Source organism: Hemicordylus capensis, chromosome 6 (genome assembly GCF_027244095.1).
Source record: "Hemicordylus capensis ecotype Gifberg chromosome 6, rHemCap1.1.pri, whole genome shotgun sequence".
Lineage (NCBI taxonomy): Eukaryota > Metazoa > Chordata > Lepidosauria > Squamata > Cordylidae > Hemicordylus > Hemicordylus capensis.
In genome coordinates this window covers 154218473-154237381 of record NC_069662.1, presented here as the reverse complement: position 1 = coordinate 154237381, position 18909 = coordinate 154218473, and the positions used below count along the sequence as shown (strand labels likewise).

The window sequence follows — 18909 nt, the reverse complement described above, 5'->3', positions numbered from 1 at the left end:
TGGAAAAATTAAACAGTTTATACATAGGGACCTGGCATTTTCCGTGGAGAAAAGGAAGGAAACCACCCATAGAACAAGCCTTCTGCATGTTACCATCCCAGTTTGTAACCATATACTGAGAGAGAGAGAGAGAGATTTAATACTATACCCTGAGTGCAATCTTCATGCTTATAGTGCTGTTTGGACCAGAATTGCTAAGGTGAAATCTCTGATGCATAGTTAGATCTTCACTGGTCAGGAGCTGGCTTAGAGGAAGCTTGAAATTTCCCAAAGAGCACTGGTGCTGTTCATCCTTGACCTACAGCAGGAGGAGGAGGAGGAGGAGGAGGAGAAATGGAAACATACAATTCAGGTTAATCAAGATGTACTGTTAAATTTTAAGACAGCATCTTTCCCCTGCCACTTCCTCTCCAGAATTGGCCCACCAATGAAGCTTGCAACTACTGACTGCAGGAGAAGAAGCAGAGTCCGCCATACTTCTACTGAAGACAGACAACATTCCAAAAATGAATTCATAACACAATTACCATTAAACAGTTTGTTTACGGACAGGGGATTCAGTTCACTGCCAATCCCTGCCCCCCACTTCTACAACATAGAAAAATCAAATGAACTGTGATCATACACATTGCACAGACCACTCAAAATGTCATTATCTGATCTTCTAAACCAAGTTTGATTAGACAATGTGTTCATTAGCATAACTGGTATAGCTTATCCCAGACACTGTCACCCTTGCTAGTTAAGGCATTCTAATATCAAGAGTGTGAAATACTTAGGCAAAGTACTTCCAACAAACTGAGGTACTTTTTCACACAACACATAATAACCCACTTGTGGAATTCTCTGCCACAAGATGTGGTAACAGCCAACAACCTGGATGGATTTAAGAGGGGTTTGGATGACTTCATGGGGGAGAGGTCTATCAACGGCTACTAGTCGGAGGGCTATAGGCCACCTCCAGCCTCAAAGGCAGGATGCCTCTGAGTACCAGTTGCAGGGGAGCAACAGCAGGAGAGAGGGCATAACCTCACCTCTTGCCTGTGAGCCCACAGAGGCATCTGGTGGGCCACTGTGTGAAACAGGATGCTGGACTAGATGGGCCTTGGGCCTAAACCAGCAGGGCAGTTCTTATGTTCTTAAAGGAAGAATATGAACCATGGACCTCAAAAGCCACTACTTAGGGGCAGGAGGCTGGTGCAAACAAGGGAGGAGAAGGACCTCCCAGGAGAAAAGGGCAAGGGATGCCTTACCTCAACTTCTAGTTCCTGCCGCCTAGGATTGTGAACAAAGAAAGTGAAGTTCTCCTCCCATACAGGTTCATTGGTCTTGTAACGAATCTGTTCAGGGTTGGAAGAGAAGTTTTCTGTTAGAATTCATTAGGTCAGTTGATCTGCAGCTTTCAAATATTCACTCTGTACTTTTACATAGTCACTTTTGTGAAATGCCAGAAACTGAACAGGGGACCTTCTGCATGCACAGCAGATGCTCCAATACTGAGCTACAGACTCATCCATCCACCCACCCAGGTAGATGAGCAAGGAACACACAATACTTCTAGGTCTAATCGAGACAGCCATAGGTAGCAGCAGCTTACCTTACTTTCTTGTGCCTTATGTCCAACAGTCAGTAAGACAAGTGGATTGGGGTTACTATTTATTTTCTTTCCTGACTGAGAAGGAAAAAATGAGACTTCTTTAAGGAGATATTATTCAGGTTTTCCTTCCTCTATTTAACAGAACTTGTGAAACCCTAACCCCCCATCTCCTGCACTCTTTTCAAGTAGTTATACATACATAGGCGTTACAGGATATGCAGCAGTCACACACAAACCCCTTCCTTGAAATACATTGTGCAGGATATTACCACAGTGGATTCCTTTCCACACTTCCGCTCCACTTTTTGAATGAAACTGTTCTATAAAATTCAACTTCTCACTTTATACAAGCATTTCAACCCATCAAGTCCATAAAGCAACATTAGAAACAAAATAAAATGAATGTTGCAATCTGCATGCAAATGGGGGATATGAAGAAAGCGCAAGCTCAGAAAGCTTATTTTATATATGTATGATGGTATATTATGGTTAAGCTGTACACCAGAATTATAAGGCATCTTCTTTTGTGGGCAGCAAAGGAAGGTATGCTATGCGTTTATAGGTTTACCCAACTCTCTGACTAGAGACAAATCACCTGTCAATGTCTGAGCCTTGTATACCAGTTGTATAGCATTAGATCAAACTGCAAAAGTAAACAGTGATTTACAATCATTCCACAGATAGTCAAGAATGTCTGTTCACATGCTTTGCATCAACTTCTCAGAGAAAGGCTTTCGTTAAAATGAAAAGTACAAATACAATAGTTAATCATAAGCAGCTATTAAAAACATTAAGAACAATTTAAATTGTTAATAACATAATTTAAACTTGACCTCAGTCAAGAACAATATTAGACAGACGTTAGGCAAGGTTAGATGGAATTCAATTACTGCAGAGTAATTAAGAGTAACACACATACTTTCTGATCAAATCAGCTGCTGTAGTGAATAATTTGTATAGTGTTTTAATTGCTACCTGAACCGCTGTTAACATCCTACTTTTTAGTTATTTCTTACTGAACAAAGCATACAGAAAGCCCTCAACCACCTGCCTTTACCAGGTACAGTTTACTTTTTACTGGATAGTTTTGCCCTTTTGATTTCCAAAAAGCCAGACTACCTCCTTGTTTCTCACCCTAAGTGTTCTACAAATTGCCTTCTTAGACTCTCTGTATGCTTCAGTTAGAATAAAAGAGATTATTCTTATTTTATTAGAATAAAAGAGAAAATTCTGCATACAAGAAAATCAAAGGATAACAAGTATACTTCTGCAGTATGTGGAACTGACTAATAATGAGTCCCTCCCAATAGAGGACATGTTGCTTTGTTTTGCTTTGTCAATTGAAGTAATAATTAGATGCTCAGAGTAACTTCATTGTATTGCTAGTCCAGCCCTTTAAAGCAGGATAGAAATACTTCAGAAATCTTAAAGAGGAGAGTGTCAATGCCTGCGGCAGCTGTAAATCCCTCTATACAGGGAGACCAAAAATTGTGGCTGGGCTTGATAGCCAATAATAGCTGGTAAAGCTCATCCAATGCTTGAATTATTGGCCGGGGGTGGGTGTGTGGGAGTTAAAGGTCCCCTTTATGAAATCATAAGGCCCATTTTTTAAAATCTCCCATTTTAGTAACATCACACCCTGCACAGCCTTCTAAAAACAATAGCTAAAGTAGTCATTGGAAAGGTAACAGAGCTGGGGCCCTGTAATTTGAGCACTGGGTTTAGCTTCCAATCGAGACCAAATATGATACATCCCCTTTGTAACTGCTTAGGGAGGTTTCACAGGGGAGGAGCATCAGTTAGTACATGTGTATAATGATCCTCCCTCCAACCCTTAATATTGTGTTCCAGCATAGGGGCCCGGTACCATTTTGAAAGAGGCATTCTCTGCTTCCCGGCACTGCCAGCATTTTTCTAAATTTTTTTTAAATAAAAAAACTCCCATGGTGGGAATATACTAGTGGCAATCTCTGCTGGTTGCCCAAACAGAATTTATGGTTGTCACTGGCAGTTTGCAGATCCACCCCGCCCCCCCACCACACACAGATTATCTGTTTACTTAAAATTTCATATCCCGCTTTTCCCAATAGACTCAAGGCAGTAACACAGAAACACAAGGATGCTCCTGAATGTAATATTCTGGAAAAAGTCAAAGTGCTGGGTTTTATCAAAGTGTGTCCCTCGTATTAGTGTTATGATGAAGAGTTCAGCTTTCAGTGCACAAAGGCCTTATGAACAATATACTTACACTCCAGAAAATGATATGCTGAATTGTGACTAAGGAATTCAACACTTTTCTGGATCAAGCCATAAATGGGCACTACGGGCATTCGTAAAAACTTGTTGAAAACTTGTTGCCTCTAAAATGCAGTGGTACTAAAAAACCCAAGATGGATTATGGGTTATTAATCTGGGGACTAGCAACAAAGCATAACTAACCGTGAAACACAGTAGTTTTATTTTAGGTTAGCTTTGTTCTTAAAGCACGGTTTTATTGTAATGAAGGACTTCAGAGATTTGTAATGTATACAGTGCAGCACTGACATGATTTTCAATATACTCTCCCACAGACAAACTGAGCACTGCATTGTCCTGACCTTCTTGGTACCAAATATTATGTCCTCCTGCACAAAGTAGTACATTAAATGGCATTAAAATTTTGTTGCAGACAACTGTCTCTATTTAATGCTGTGACTTTAAATGGAAAACTGTATTTGTTTTACCTTCAGGGCTTTCTGAACAGCAGACTTCTTCAAGGCGTCTGGATTATAATCTAATGGATTATGCTTTTAAAATCAGAAGAGAATGAACATACGAAGGGTTAATAAGACATGCAATTAAGCAGCTCCACTTGGTTAATTAAGGACAGGACAACAGGAGACCAAACAAAACATTCTCAAAACAAAGGGGAAAAACAAAAACGTTATTTCAAAATAATCCGATAAAAGCCTTTTGCTCTCATTCCACCTTTAAATCTTGTATTCTGCTTTCAAACATTTTTCTCCTACTACTAAGGCTAATATTCTCCTCCATTCTTATTCTCTGTGCAACCAACTCTTTCAAGCTGCTATAACGCAACATAATTTCTTATTTGAATTGGAGATGTATCTGTAGTGGAAATAGGAGTGGATTGAAACAAGATTAGCCAGACCTCCTGACCATTTCCATTAACTAAACAATTTCTCATTTTATTTCAGAAATAACTGCTTCACCCTGAAAGTAATTCAGGCAAACTGTAAAGCATTAAGGCAAATTTGCAATGCCACCAGCTGGGGGAAAAGGGATCTGTCTTAGGAATCAAATAAGCAAAACTAGAAAGATGTCCAAAGTACCATTTTGTTCCATGGGTTTTTGCAACAGAACATGCTGTAATGCCACTTCTGTTTTAAAAAGCATGGTACTAGGTTACTCAGGAATAGAAATAAATATGAACAGCTATGTGATCATGCTGAAACCCAAAACAGGAAGAGGAAGAACAAGACTGAATACTTCCCCCCACCTCCAAAAGGACTGTTTAAGGATTCAATTGCACAGCCCATTTCCCCCAAAGGGGGAAAAAACATTGTTTTGCTGTGGAATTGTTAATCACATTCAGTTGCCTCTATAATGTTTTAGGGAGCAGCATGTGATCAGTGAGAAAAGAAATTATGCAGAAAAATTGATGGGACACAACTTCGAATTACAACGTTCCTCTGTGTTTAGTTGGGGGGATGAGAGAGCATGGATACAGGCCCTTGTCTATAAAGATAGCTCCTGAAGTCATTTATTCCTTGGGGCCCTAAGGAACCCCCGAGAATCACATTCAAAAGGATGGGGAGTTCTTCTAGAAGGAATGGGCTCTGACCATCTAGTCAAATCTAGACATCATCTTTGGCCCAAGGGAGATTCTTCTCTCCAGTCATCCTTAACTTTGCAGAAAAATTTAAACTGGTTTTGCCCGCATCAAACGAGTGTCATTGGCAGACTGGTCAAGTGACTTAAGAATGTGGCGCAACACAATGTGCAAGAATTTGGTTCATCTCCAGGTGCCAGATATGCACCTCTTAGAATAGTTGGGTGCATTGTGTTTACACCAACACATAAAAATGTCCTAGAAGTCATTCAAAAAAGAAATTGCTCAAATGGCTTCAGACTGCTCTTAAGTCTGCCTTGAACTGAAATCTCTCCCGCCACCCCACTCCTTGCTCTATATTTGTTGACATACGAAGTTCAGTCTCCAACGGTTCTTCCAACTTTATTTGCTAATCATGAATGTGCTAAAGTTCATGATCATAATGAAATTTTGCCATCCACTTAAAAAAAAAACACAAAACACCACACTTTTATTGCCAACTTAGAATGAGCACTGTAACTGCTTTAATTAAGAAAAGGCAGCAAAATCAGAATAATTAGTAGATGGCAGAGGGGATTGCGGTTTGCATACCATGCAAACAACAACACTGCCTACTAATGGGAGGAGTCTTTAAACAATAGAAAGGGAAGACGAGTCAGTCACTTTTAAAGAAAGACAACATGAACAGAAAACCTGAACGCCGCTTTAATCTGGCTCAAGTTGCTGTCAAAAATGCATTTTTCTACTTCAGTCTTCCTAAAGGATGATGAATTGTAACAAATTATTCTCTTCCAGGCAGCCATGTACCACTGAAGACAGAACAGCCCTTGCAAAGACAGTTACTGTGGTGCACATTCTCACAATGGAACCAGGGTTTAGCATGATATGGGACTGTGTGCATCCTCCCCATGTACCTGCATTAATGTGTAAGGTTTTGGTGGTGCAAGAGATTGCCACCAACCTGCATCAAACACAAAAGCAGTTATATTTCTAAATCCACTTTTGGAAACTGGAGTAAAGTTGTGTTCTCAAAGGCAGCTTTGAGAACCCAAGTCAGCTTCGAAGTAAACCTAATTTGGCACTGGTCAGAAGCAGCCCCATATTCTGTGAGTGCAAAACTGGATTTGCTTTTGAGAGAGAAAGGTGCCCATAATCCCATGTTCTGTTGGAAATTCCTAACCCTCGTTTTGCAATGCGTCAAAAAATAGACCACAGAAGAGATGAGGCTCTCTCTTTACAAGAAAAGCTCTTCCACTTTTATAAGCAAAAGATGCTTCCAAAATGTTACATGAGGTACAAAACTAATGAGCTGAAGACAAACAAAACAAATTTGAATTTCTACTACTGTTGAGTATTCATCTACAGTCAAGAGCACTAGGTGTGCTAGAAAAGAGGAAAAGGTTATAGTGACATAGGACCTTAATATTATGCTCTCCCTTGTGTTAACATTAAGTTTTTAAAAACAAGAACAAAATTTCAAATTAATATATCTGAAAAAAAGCAGGCAATTATCAGTATAGGCAACAACCATATGCTTCTTCTGAGTTGTGACAAGCATATATCTAAATCAGACAATATTTGTGTTCAAACAGGATTTAAAAAGCTTTTGAACGTGTTGAGGGGGGAAATCAAATTCACTTAGGATAGGTAGCAACTTGGAGCAAGGTTGTGTCAAGATTATATTTGTGAAAACTGATGTGGGGGAAAGAATCATTCTGCAAATTTCTGCTTATGAACCAATGGTCTATGCATGCCTATACTCACAATGACAAATGAAAGAGGAGCCAATATCAAAAGCAGTGTTCCAAGGAGGACAAAGAATTGTTTTAAAAACTCAGTCTGGACAGATGCCTTTGACAAATTGTTCCCCTAATATGAGCTCATATGAGAAAGGGCCCTTGGAATTTCAGTGAAAGTACATTAACCTCTCTAGCTTTGATTATATAACTACGAAATGACCACAGCATTCTACACTGCAGTTTGTGCTAGCCAAGCCTCTGAGTTTGGAACCTAAAATATGGTGGTATCTGTGAACTTCACATCTGAAAGCCTATCAGTTGACACTTGATCATTAAAAGGCACTGGACAACATTCTGACCACTGAAGCATGAGTGTAATGAGCAACATTAAGATGTGCTGCAGCTGCACAAGTGCAAGCATGCTTGAGGTAGCACAACACAACCTTGGAACACAAGCTCCAGAGTGACTCTGTGCAGAAGGCTAGTACAACAGCACAATGTCCTTCCACAAGTGCTTTTGTCAGGATGTCAGCCACTACCAGCTTTGTAATAAAGGTAAGATGTGCTGTCAAGTCGGTGTCGACTCCTGGCGCCCACAGAGCCCTGTGGTTTTCTTTGGTAGAATATAGGAGGGGTTTACCATTGCCTCCTCCCACGCAGTATGAGATGATGCCTTTCAGCATCTTCCTATATCACTGCTGCCTGATATAGGCGTCTCTCATAGTCTGGGAAACATACCAGCAGGGATTCGAACTGGCAAACTTCTGCTTGTTAGTCAAGCATTTCCCTGCTGTGCCACTTTAGGTGGCTAGCTTTGTAATACTAGTCCCTAAATTCTCAGTTAATAAAATGTTGATTTCATGAAGCCACAGAAGGTCATTTAAAAAATTGTATGTTTTTGTAGCACAGAACATAAATTTACAACAAAGGATTAAGCAACCTGGAAGTTAATTTGTTTCCCCCAACTTTAGCTCTGCAACTTGAACCAGATGAAAGATGTTCACTAACACCACACAAAAGGTTTATATTTAATTTTCAAAAGGAATCACAAATGAAGTTGGCTATTACAATTCACAACAGTTTCATTTCTCTGCAAGCAAAATGTCAGCATTTCTTCTAGTGAATCACATAGATTAATGGAGAATTCACATATTAAACTTTGAGAAGCTAACTTAAAATCAGCAAACAAATTAACAAATAAACTAAACTGATAATACAATTTGAAAATGCAATAGAAAGTATAACAATGCACACTTTAAAAACCATGCATGAAACACAAAAATTGCATGCTTCACCATTCCATTATTGGGGCTAAGTGGGTTTAATACCAATCCACTCTGGCAGGTTAAAAAAATAATGTATAATATACATGTAACACCCGAGAACTCACAAATAGTGCTCTATAGAGTGAGGTAGTATTTTCACAAAAGACTAGTCCCGATGCTCTCCTTTCTTTTAAGTATCCACACCCAAAGTTTCCCTCGTAGATACTCTTTAGGAAGATGGAGATGCAAGGAGAAAGCAGAGAGTGATGGGATTGGGGCAGCATGAATGCACAAGCAGCTTTACTATTAGCACAGTTAAGGAAAACAGTCAAAGGAGTCTGAAATCATTGACTGATACAAAATGGTAAACATGTTAGGATATATCTTTTCATTTGTTGGTCCCACCTCATTCACATTAACATTGCTCTGCAACTTTTTCCTCCATAGTTTGCATATTACAGTCACAATATCACTTGAACAAATCACATAGCCTTTCAGTAACACAGTATTTCAGAGAGCAAGAGGGAGTATAAACATTGCCCAGGGACTGCAGAAATGCAAGGAAGCACATACTGGCCACTGGGACTAGGAGGCTGCCCCCCTGCCCACATATACCACCACCACCACCACCACCACCACCACCACCACCACCAGAGGAAGGCCAAATTGGTCCCAAGCATGAGTCAGAGAAAGAGCAGCTGCAAGAAGCCAGCTTCCCCTATCCCCAACAGAAACACACATCAGTTGCCAATGGCTTGGGGAATGCAAAATGGAAGAGGAGTCACACTCTGGCCTATCAGCAGCCAGAGGACTATAGGCTGCTATGTGTGTGTGCACACACACATCAATGACCTTGAAGATTGAAAGGCAGGGCATAAATCTTCAAAAATGATTTTTTTTTAAAAAAAGAAGGTACTTTCCTAAAGCCAAAACTGGTCTCACCACCAACCATTAATGTTAAATGGGTATGAAAGAGTATTCCAGATCTCAGTGAAGCATTCCCCTGTACATTTTCATCAACCATTTGCTACATATCCAGCGACTACTATAGTGACCTTTAGGTAGATTTCTAACAGGGGACACCGCCACTGAACTATAAGGATGTCCACATAATACAATCTTCCCTACAACCTGAATAAGGTAAACTTGAATGCTACTCTTCTGCAACCAGATATAATGCATGCCCCCCCCCCCACCATCTAGGGATGTGCACGGAACCACGGCGGGGAGGCTCAAAGGTGGTTGGGGTGCTGCTTTAAGAATGGTGGAGGGTGCACTTACCCCTCCCACCGCTTTCCCCCCATCGGAGTCCTTTTTTGGGGAAGTTAATTTGGGCAGGCGTACCTCCCTGCCGCTCCACTGGCATGCGTGTCGGGGACTTCCGGTCATATACGGCCAACGGGGGCAACAGGGCGTCGGGGAGGTATGCTGCCACCCCGATTAGCTTTCCAAAAAAAAAAAAAAAAGGACACCAGCGGGGGGAAAGCAGCAGGAGGGGTAAGTGCACCTTCCCCCGCTCTTAAAGTGGCACCCCCTGCTGCCGTCGAACCGGTGGAACCGCACACACAACCCCATCCACATTATTAACTGGGATATGTTTTACACTGTACTGTGACGGACTGATTTATGAAAAAAATTGAAGTATCTTAATTAAAACAAATTTGTTGGAAAAATTATAATACAAATTGAAGCGCATCAATTCACCACATTTGTTACAAGTTGGTGATCAACCACAACATCCCAAAACACACACCCAAGAAACGGTCACCTGCATTTTAGTTTTCATGGATTGCAATAAAGTATTTCCTAGGCCGTAGTTAGAAATTTACTCTATATAACATGTATAACAATTTCAAGTCCCAACTTTAACAGCCGCACAGGAGAATGGTATCATTGAGAGACTGATCTTTCTAAACTTCATCACCAATGAAGAGCATTGTTTTAAGTGCAAAGATCATGTTCTTTGAGACATCAACTCTTTATTATGTCTTGAAAATATTCTTATCAGAAGTTAGCAACCCTGAAACTTCTGATAATTTACTTCTGTAATATTGCCTGTTGATTGAAAGCTCTCTTAAAAAACAAAACACAGAAAGCAGGTGAAGTTTCAAGTTCCTCAATAAGTTTGCCAACCCGCTAAAAGGTAGACTTCACTGAAACCAAGAGAAAGAAAGGAGCAGTCTTTGAAGAAGTCTATCAGCTGAGCAAGGGAACAATCTGGCATAGAAAGGAGTCTGCTGCAGCCAGGAGAATGGCAGCTCCCATTTCCCAGTACCAAGTGTCCCCTGTAACAGGGATTCCCAGACATTGTTGACTACAGTTCCCATCATCCCCAGCTGCAATGGCCTTTGGCTGAGGATTATAGGAGTTTTAGTCAAACACATCTGAGATTCCTTGTTACAAGGAACAATGCCCAGTCCTAGCACAAGGCAGAGTCAATCACATACAACTGAAAGACAAACACTGAATCTTTCAGTTCAGCCCTTCTCCCAGAAGGTACCACCATCTTGCATATGCACAATATTATCTTTAGAAGTTTTGAGCTGCAAAGACACAAAGAAACAATTCCTGCCAACAAGTAATATAGCTGCAACCTGTTCCCATTGCTTCCTGTTTGGGAACAAACAGTCTATGCCAAGGTCAAGAGAGAAATTGTATGTTTGCTACTTACAATTGTCAACCCTTCAAAATAATTGATTTTGTTAAAATTAAGTTAGCATAATCCCTTGCTTTCAATTTCAGAGATTTTTTCAGAGATTTTTTACCATTACAGACCTAGTAGGTTTAAGAGCATCAGCCTAAATTAGAGGAATTCTCCAAATAGTAAGTTTATCAACTTCTACCTTTGATCTAATGAAATATGAGATCTGCATGGGCACGAAGTTTAAAAAAGAAAATTGCCCCCCAAAATGAGCTTGCCCTGCTGTAGTGGGAGATATTGTCTGGCAAAAGTATAAAAAAAAATGTCCCACTATAGAGAGGTTAACCCCCAAGCATGCATAAAAAGGTCCACTTGTATTATGGCTTACGAATTCAATTCAATGATTCACAAATGCACTTTGGAATAGCTGTACAAGTTGTCCTCATTATCCATGGACTCACAGACTGCGATTTTGCATATCCGTGATTGGGTCTTAGAGACCCAGTTCCTTTACCCATGGGTAGAAACTTGGGCAAAATTCACCTATCTGCAGTTTTACGTGGCCGGAAATAACTGCTGGTGTGATTTCTGGCCACCATTTTACAGTGCAAAGTCATTTTGTGCCTCTTTAAAAAAAAGGGGTGTGTGTGATATTTGACTAAATTCAAGAGTTGTCAGGGTTTGGGGGCATTGCTGGAGAATTACCGTGCTTTTCTCCTCCTATTTCCGTCCCCCTTGCTTTCTTGGCCCCTTTTTTGGTTAGGAACCTAATGCCTAGATTTGGGTAAGGTTTCTTTATTCACAGTTTCCATATCCGTGCCTATAGGCAAGAATGGAACCCCCAGGAATAACAAGGGCCAGCTCTACTCCCACCCCATTATCATTACCATGATTTAGAACTGTGAAATTTTAACAAAACTGCAGCCAATTCAAAATAGTAGAGTGGTCTTTAACTTTTTGCATGTGACTTCCTCCAGTGAAACATGTACTATGATCCTATGCATCGAATCAGTCCTATTGAGTGCAATGAGTCTTTCTACTAAGTAAATGACTATAAGACTCTAGCCCAAATCATCAAGGTCACAAATATGATCCTTAAAAATATATACTCCTGCAACCACACATAAGTCATACAATTTATTTTAAAACTACAAGGTAACATCTCAGAAAAAGATAAAAATAGCATCCAGAAAACCAGATTAAGACAACCTACTTTGCAAAATGAATTCAATGGATATTTATCTCAGGGAGATGCTAACTTCGCATAATGAATATGAAAATGTAATTAAAAACATGGCAGAATGTGGGTTAGTGAGGCAACGTGGCATACTCAAAAGCAGCATGTGACAGAATAAATTAATCAGAATGATTTAGAATCATTCAAGAAAAGAGTCATTACCACCAGGAGACTTACTGGTAGATTTCTTGCTGAATCCAAATAGAGAATAAGCAATGCTGATGAAAGTCCATCATTGGCTTGGTCTTTATCAGCTCTAATGCTTCTTAGCACCTATTAGAGAAGAACATTTTAAACAATTTTTTGTACATACATTTTCTAAGTAACACTAAAGAACATGCATATTGAAGTGTAATACCATGTAAAAACAAATGCTAGTTCAAGATAATCTACCATTACCCTCCCTGAAAGAAAAAATGTTTTCATCTATCTTTGAAGTGTACCCAGGATTAGATACACATGAAATTCCTAGGGAAAGGTGGTCCCTAGTCTCGGCAGATAATTCCAGGAGGCACAAGGATGTGCCTCCATTACTGACTGTAATGGGTGTAGAAGCCCACATGGGGTATAGCATTTCCCACAGCATCCCTATATACTGTCTTCTAAACTGCTGAGCCAATGTTTGAGCCTAAGGAAATACTGACCATTATCCCATGTTTGAAAGTGTCTGAATACATTTAAATTATGCCACTGATGAAAGCATGAAACAGTCACTTCAAAGAGGTCTTCATTTCTAGCTACATGTACTCAGCCTTTACTAGTATAAATTTTGAAAGAGAGAAGTATAAAAACAATACCTGGTCAAGGTTCTCTGCAGTAGGCATCAATGTGAGCCATTCGAGTTTTAAATGCAATTTCCCTTTGGAGACTTCATCCAAAGTAAACCACTAGAAGGAAAGTCAATAAAATGTGGTGAGAAGCAACACCATTCACTAATTAACAGATAGCATTATTACTTACTGGTCCATGAAGATATTGGCGATACTTGGTGTGATGATACACCGATATGGCATAACACCACTGTAATTGTCAGATAACTAAGCTATTGTAAAAATGGCGGACAATTTCCATTTCTCCTTTACATTCAATCTCTGTTCTAAAAACTATAGTAAAATTAATATTCTCCTTAAGCGATCTTGCAATGGCTAGTTTTGCAATACTAAGCTTTTAAAGGGTTTTTCCCCCCCATCCTAAGAAGATTCAGCCAGGATTAATCACTTATCTTCTGCTCCTTTTTGAAATCCTCTGGATGGGGCGGTTCATAAATGTAATAAATAAATAGATAAATAGATAAATGCCATTACCAGCTATTTTGACATATTGTGACCATGCACACTATAGTTCTAGGAACTAAATATCTCACATTCATCTTTTGTTACTGTAGTACATCAGTTATGACTATAATAATATGCTTAATTTCTACTATTCCACTTGCTGCTCTTAATTGTAAGAGGGGTTATCATCAAGTGGAAAAATCTGCTGAAAAAAAGAAAATATGTCATCTTAGTTTGGAATTCCAAAGACTTAAGAACACATCAAATCTACATTTTAAAGTATTGTAGGCTGATCCCTGCCAAAGAATGATCATGTGGGTATAAACTCTCCTCCCCCAACGGATAGGTAGAGACTGACCTCATCTAAGTGGCGCTCCTTTTCAACCTCAATTAGGTCTATCATTAGACTAGGAGAAGAATACAATGCATTAGAAGAATATCATTATCTCTATTAGATGTAAAGCTAAGATTGGGGGGTAAGTATTGTGGTGACCGAAACATACAAGTCGATAATGGGCTCCCTAATCATGCGCTCCTGACAATACCATGAAGAGAATGGGAGTTCTAACTGGGCAGAAAGTCATTCTGAAAGAAAAAAAATGGTTGAAGAGATGTGAAGCAAAAGGTAACTGCCTGTTAAGAGCTGTGAATAAGCCAGGGGCATTGATAATTCCTGTAGACAAGATGAGGGTTATGGTCCTTGAATTGGGATGCAAGACGATGTCCTGGGGGAACACACTCATAAAGCATGGCTTTGGAGAGGGCACAAAAAGGCTTTTTAGTTATTCTTCAGACACATATCAGGTAGTTAAGGCCAGACACACCAGATTAAAAAAAATACACAGTTAAGTCACAGTAATCAGTCACATGTATTGTTCCCTTGATTACTGCCAACATTTGATTGCTTTCTTTTCAGAGGTAGGCATTTTTAAAATGCCATGCACCAAATATCATGGCATTTAAAAAAGGCATCGCATTCTGTATATAACAATAATGCAATGAAAACTTAATGCAGATGTTAACTATGATTTTCACGTTTTACCAAGCCTTAACTCTTCCCTCCCCTTCCAACCTGGAAGTTTATCATAAGAAAACAATCATCTGGTCATTTCTATTTTCAGGAAAATGACTTTTTGAGGGTGAGATACTAAGACAAATAGAATTGGGTTTAAAAAAGAATGAAAACTTAAGAGTTAAGAAGATGTGCAAGATGTATCTATTAACATCAAAATTATAAAGACATTTTACTTTAACACTTTCAGTATTGCCAAAACACACATGTATATCTGGGGAGATTTACCTTCCCAGAAAGTCATCCTTGTCTGGATCTTCATCAAAGAGCTCAATCTCCAGCTCTTGTCCTGGGTGCTCATACACTAAGGCCTGGAAATATAGTCATCATCAAGAACAGGGTGGTCTAGTCAATAGTCACATTTGGTACAACTTTATATCTAAATGATATGAAACAGCCGTTGCAACTACATCATGCAAAATAAGTGGAGAAATGCAAGTTTTACACTTTAAAATTCTACTTTTATCAAATCATTTTTATTTCACCCAGATCTGTTTACTGCTAGAATTTACCTTAAGATATAAATAGCCAGCAGTTAAACCAGGATGAAAAAGGGGTCTGGTATCCTGGTTTGTTAAACAACAGTTAGAACAAACCACAGTTCTGGCATAATGCAGAAATGTGGCTTGCTCAAAAGCAAAAGCTTTCACTCTTCTCCTCTCACACATGGTGGGGGGCACAGAGCCTGCAGCTCTCCAAGGCATGTTCACATAGAGCATAAAAAGAACCTTGCTGGATCAGGCACAAGGCCTATCTAGTCCAGCACTCTGTTTCCCACAGCGGCCCACTAGTCACCTTGGGAAGCCATATAACCAGGACAACGGCTCTTTCTGGCCGTTGCTCGCCTGCAACTGGCATTCAGAGGCATCCTGTCTCTGAACATGGAGATAGGCTATAGCCATCAGAACCAGTAGCCACTGATAAACTTATCCTCCATGAATTTGACTAAGCTCCACTTAAAGCCCTCAAAGCTGGTGGCCATCACCACATCCCATGACAGAAAATTCCATAGATTAATTATGTACAGTGTGAAAAAGCTAGCACTAACTATGGCTTAGCATTACATCTGAACCGGGCTAACATGTTTAAAAATACTCAGAATGCCATGCTTTCACCACAGAAGTCAATACTCAGTCAGTCATAGGAACATAGGAAACTGCCATATACTGAGTCAGACCATTGGTCTATCTAGCTCAGTATTGTCTTCACAGACTGGCAGCGGCTTCTCCAAGGTTGCAGGCAGGAATCTCTCTCAGCCCTATCTTGGAGAAGCAAGGGAGAGAACTTGAAACCTTCTGCTCTTCCCAGAGCGGCTTCATCCCCTGAGGGGAATATTTTGCAGTGCTCACACATCAAGTCTCCCATTCAGATGCAACCAGGGCAGACCCTGCTTAGCTATGGGGACAAGTCATGCTTGCTACCACAAGACCAGCTCTCCTCAGTCATTGGCTTTAATGCCGGCCAGCTTAACACAGCTGACATTTCAAGTAAGGTATTAAGCTCATTCGTATCAGTGCACAGGAACAATGCTTTGAGGGTGAAAGCCTGGTTCAGATATTATTCTTGCTCTATACAGAGAATCTCCCTGTAGGAAGAGACATGTATAATTTTACAAAGAGGGCAATGGGCATATTCTTCCCCAAACACACATTGTTCAGTAGGTCTGATTCAAATCAGGAGTCAGCACTATGTGAATGAGCCCTGTGCCTATGCACAGCTCATCCCCCTTCCCTTGCATGCTTTGATTTCCGCTCTCATTGCAGTTTAGTAATCGAGTAAGTGGTTTGCCTGCAGAAGGTCCCAGGTCCAGCCCTAGCATCTCCAAGAAGGGCAGGAAGAGACTGTTGTCTGAAACCCTGGAAAGCTGCTGCCAGTGTAGACTATACTGAGCTAGAAGGACCAATGATGTGACTCTAAAGAAGGCAGCTTTCTACATTCTTTTCCATTACCAGCAACCCACAGTTTACAGTTGCATCCAAAACTGAGCTAGCTATGCCACTAGACTGGATGTAGGAGAAAGAGGGAATCTGAGTGCACAAGAGGAGAAGAGAGAGGAAGGACAGTGTGCATTCGTGTAGTGCCATGCCATGGTTTGTTATTCATGTAGGAATCAACCCATTGTATTGGTTGCTCAGGGACAAAAAGTATACATAATCTCTCAATCTCTCTCTCTCTCTCTCTCTCTCTCTCTCTCTCTCTCTCTCTGGAAAATGTGTAGAGCACACCAAACTTCCATCTGGGCAGTTTACAACATGTGAAGCAACTCAGATAGGTTACAGAACCACTGAAGCGCTATTTGAGAAATGTACCAACATTGACCAGTAATTTTATGCTTTGTACCTCATAAATTTCATTCCACTTCGGATTGAGATTCTCTTTGATGACTTTGCTTTGGAAAATTTGATTACCAACACGAATGATTCCATAAGGATCGGACTTTCCCTTAACAAGTCCCTTTAGGTAAGTATCTTTTCCCTCAAGATCCTGAGCTTCAATGAAGTGTATCCTTAGTACACCCTGTCAAGATGCAGAAAGCTTTCATCCATTATACAATTCTAAACAATAAAACAGCATCCTAAATTATTTCCACCTACCAATGGCCCTCATTACGCACGGTCCCAGCTAGGAGTGTGCACGGTTCGGCCCGGGCACAATTTAAAAGACCGCCGGACCGGTTCGGAAGTCCGGCGGTCCGGAGGTTCAGGGGCATGTAGCTAGTACTTACCCCCCCCGCCGCTCTTCCCCCTCCGGCGCCGGTCCTTTGAAAAATCTTCTTGGGGCGGCAGAGTTCCTCCCTGCCGCCCCTGCCCCCGTCGTTGTTCCTAAAGGGTTAAAGAGATGAGCGCTAGCGGCGCGCATGCGCCCTGCGCGGCACGCGCGCCTCTGATGCTGCTGCGCGCGCCGCATTTAGGAACAACGATGGGGGCAGGGGTGGCAGGGAGGAACTCTGCCGCCTCAAGAAGATTTTTCAAAGGACCAGCGCCGGAGGGGGAAGAGCGGCGGGGGTGTGTGTGTTAAGTACTACCACCCCCCCTTAAAGACTCCAGACCATGCACACCCCTAGTCCCAGCATCTGTGGTTTCACGTATCCATGGCCAGGTCACAGAGACCCAGTTTCTTTATTCGTGGGACGAAAACTGATGAAAATAATAGATGAAAATCATTTCATGTATCCATGGTTTTTGAGTGGCCAGAAATGACTTCTGACATCATTTCCTGCCACCATTTTGTAGTGCTGAGCCATTTTGTGGCTCTTTTCTGCAAAAAAACAACAACACCCCTCAAATAGGAATAAAAAACTCAGAGGATTTGGATGTTTGGGGGGCATTGCTGGAGAGCAAAGTATTGTGCTTATTTTGGCTCCATCCTGCTTTTTCTTCTGATTTTCAGCACACTTCAGTGTGCTTAGGAACCTAACTCCCCAATCCCCATAGGGTTATGGTTTCAGAAATTGCAGGGAATGGAACCCCCGCAAATAACGAGAGCCACCTGCATAAGCAAATTGACTATTAACTGAACTGAATTAAGCCGATGGTCCATTGCTCACAAAACCGATTGTCAATTAGCCGTCTAATGTCCTGCCGCTGAAAAACTGATTCCGGTTTAAGTGGAACACCTTAGTCCCTATTCCTGTGCAGGTTTCTGATGATTCATATAAATATTCTGCAAAATAAATTGTTAATGCTTTTTTAAAAAGCTTTGTTGATTTGGAGCCCAGTGTATAGCCTGGGAAAACTTGATGCTGCAGAGCTGTTGGAGCTAAACAAGTACATGACTAGTTAGTTAGAGTTAGATAGGAAATCACTGGCAGCCAGGTGCAAAAGTAAGAGCAAAAACACCTTATTTGAACAGTCGTATGATTTAAAACATTCAGGTAAACATCAAAAGCAGACTGCTCCTGCTATCTGTTCTGAAAGCTACCTATAATAAGCACTACATGAGATAGAAGAAAAGTTTGGAGATGTGGAGGTAAACTACAAAAAGTTATTTTAAAGACCATGACTTCAACATAGACAAGAAATAGGATGAGATGGCAAGGGAACGCAGGACTGAGGCTTTGGAATACGCTCCCTGCTGAAATAAGAGCATCTTTTTCTCTGTTTGTTTTAAGGAAGATCCTCAAGACTTTCCTGTTCTCACAAGCTTTTAATTAGAATTTTAATAATTTGTTTTATATTGTTTTTATTGTGTTTTATGTATTTTAACCTGTGATTTTAATGTTAGGATTTGTACACTGCCTAAAGATTTATAT

General features: G+C 40.5%; 1 protein-coding gene across 4 annotated transcripts in view; it reads right to left on the bottom strand.

Moving 5' to 3' along the window:
* The window catches only part of ESYT2 (extended synaptotagmin 2), an 89625-nt gene that overhangs the window by 11990 nt on the left and 58726 nt on the right, over positions 1–18909 (bottom strand). The window contains exons 9-18 of one of the 4 annotated variants that reach the window (XM_053259170.1): positions 16998–17174; positions 14886–14968; positions 13944–13992; positions 13109–13198; positions 12489–12584; positions 8559–8660; positions 4321–4383; positions 1598–1672; positions 1254–1340; positions 149–298 (exon numbers count right to left, since the gene is read on the bottom strand). In XM_053259170.1, coding sequence (XP_053115145.1) covers positions 149–298; positions 1254–1340; positions 1598–1672; positions 4321–4383; positions 8559–8660; positions 12489–12584; positions 13109–13198; positions 13944–13992; positions 14886–14968; positions 16998–17174 — 972 coding nt within the window. The remainder of the gene's footprint in view (positions 1–148; positions 299–1253; positions 1341–1597; positions 1673–4320; positions 4384–8558; positions 8661–12488; positions 12585–13108; positions 13199–13943; positions 13993–14885; positions 14969–16997; positions 17175–18909) is intronic. The other 3 variants (XM_053259171.1, XM_053259172.1, XM_053259173.1) reach the window with 3 other exon arrangements.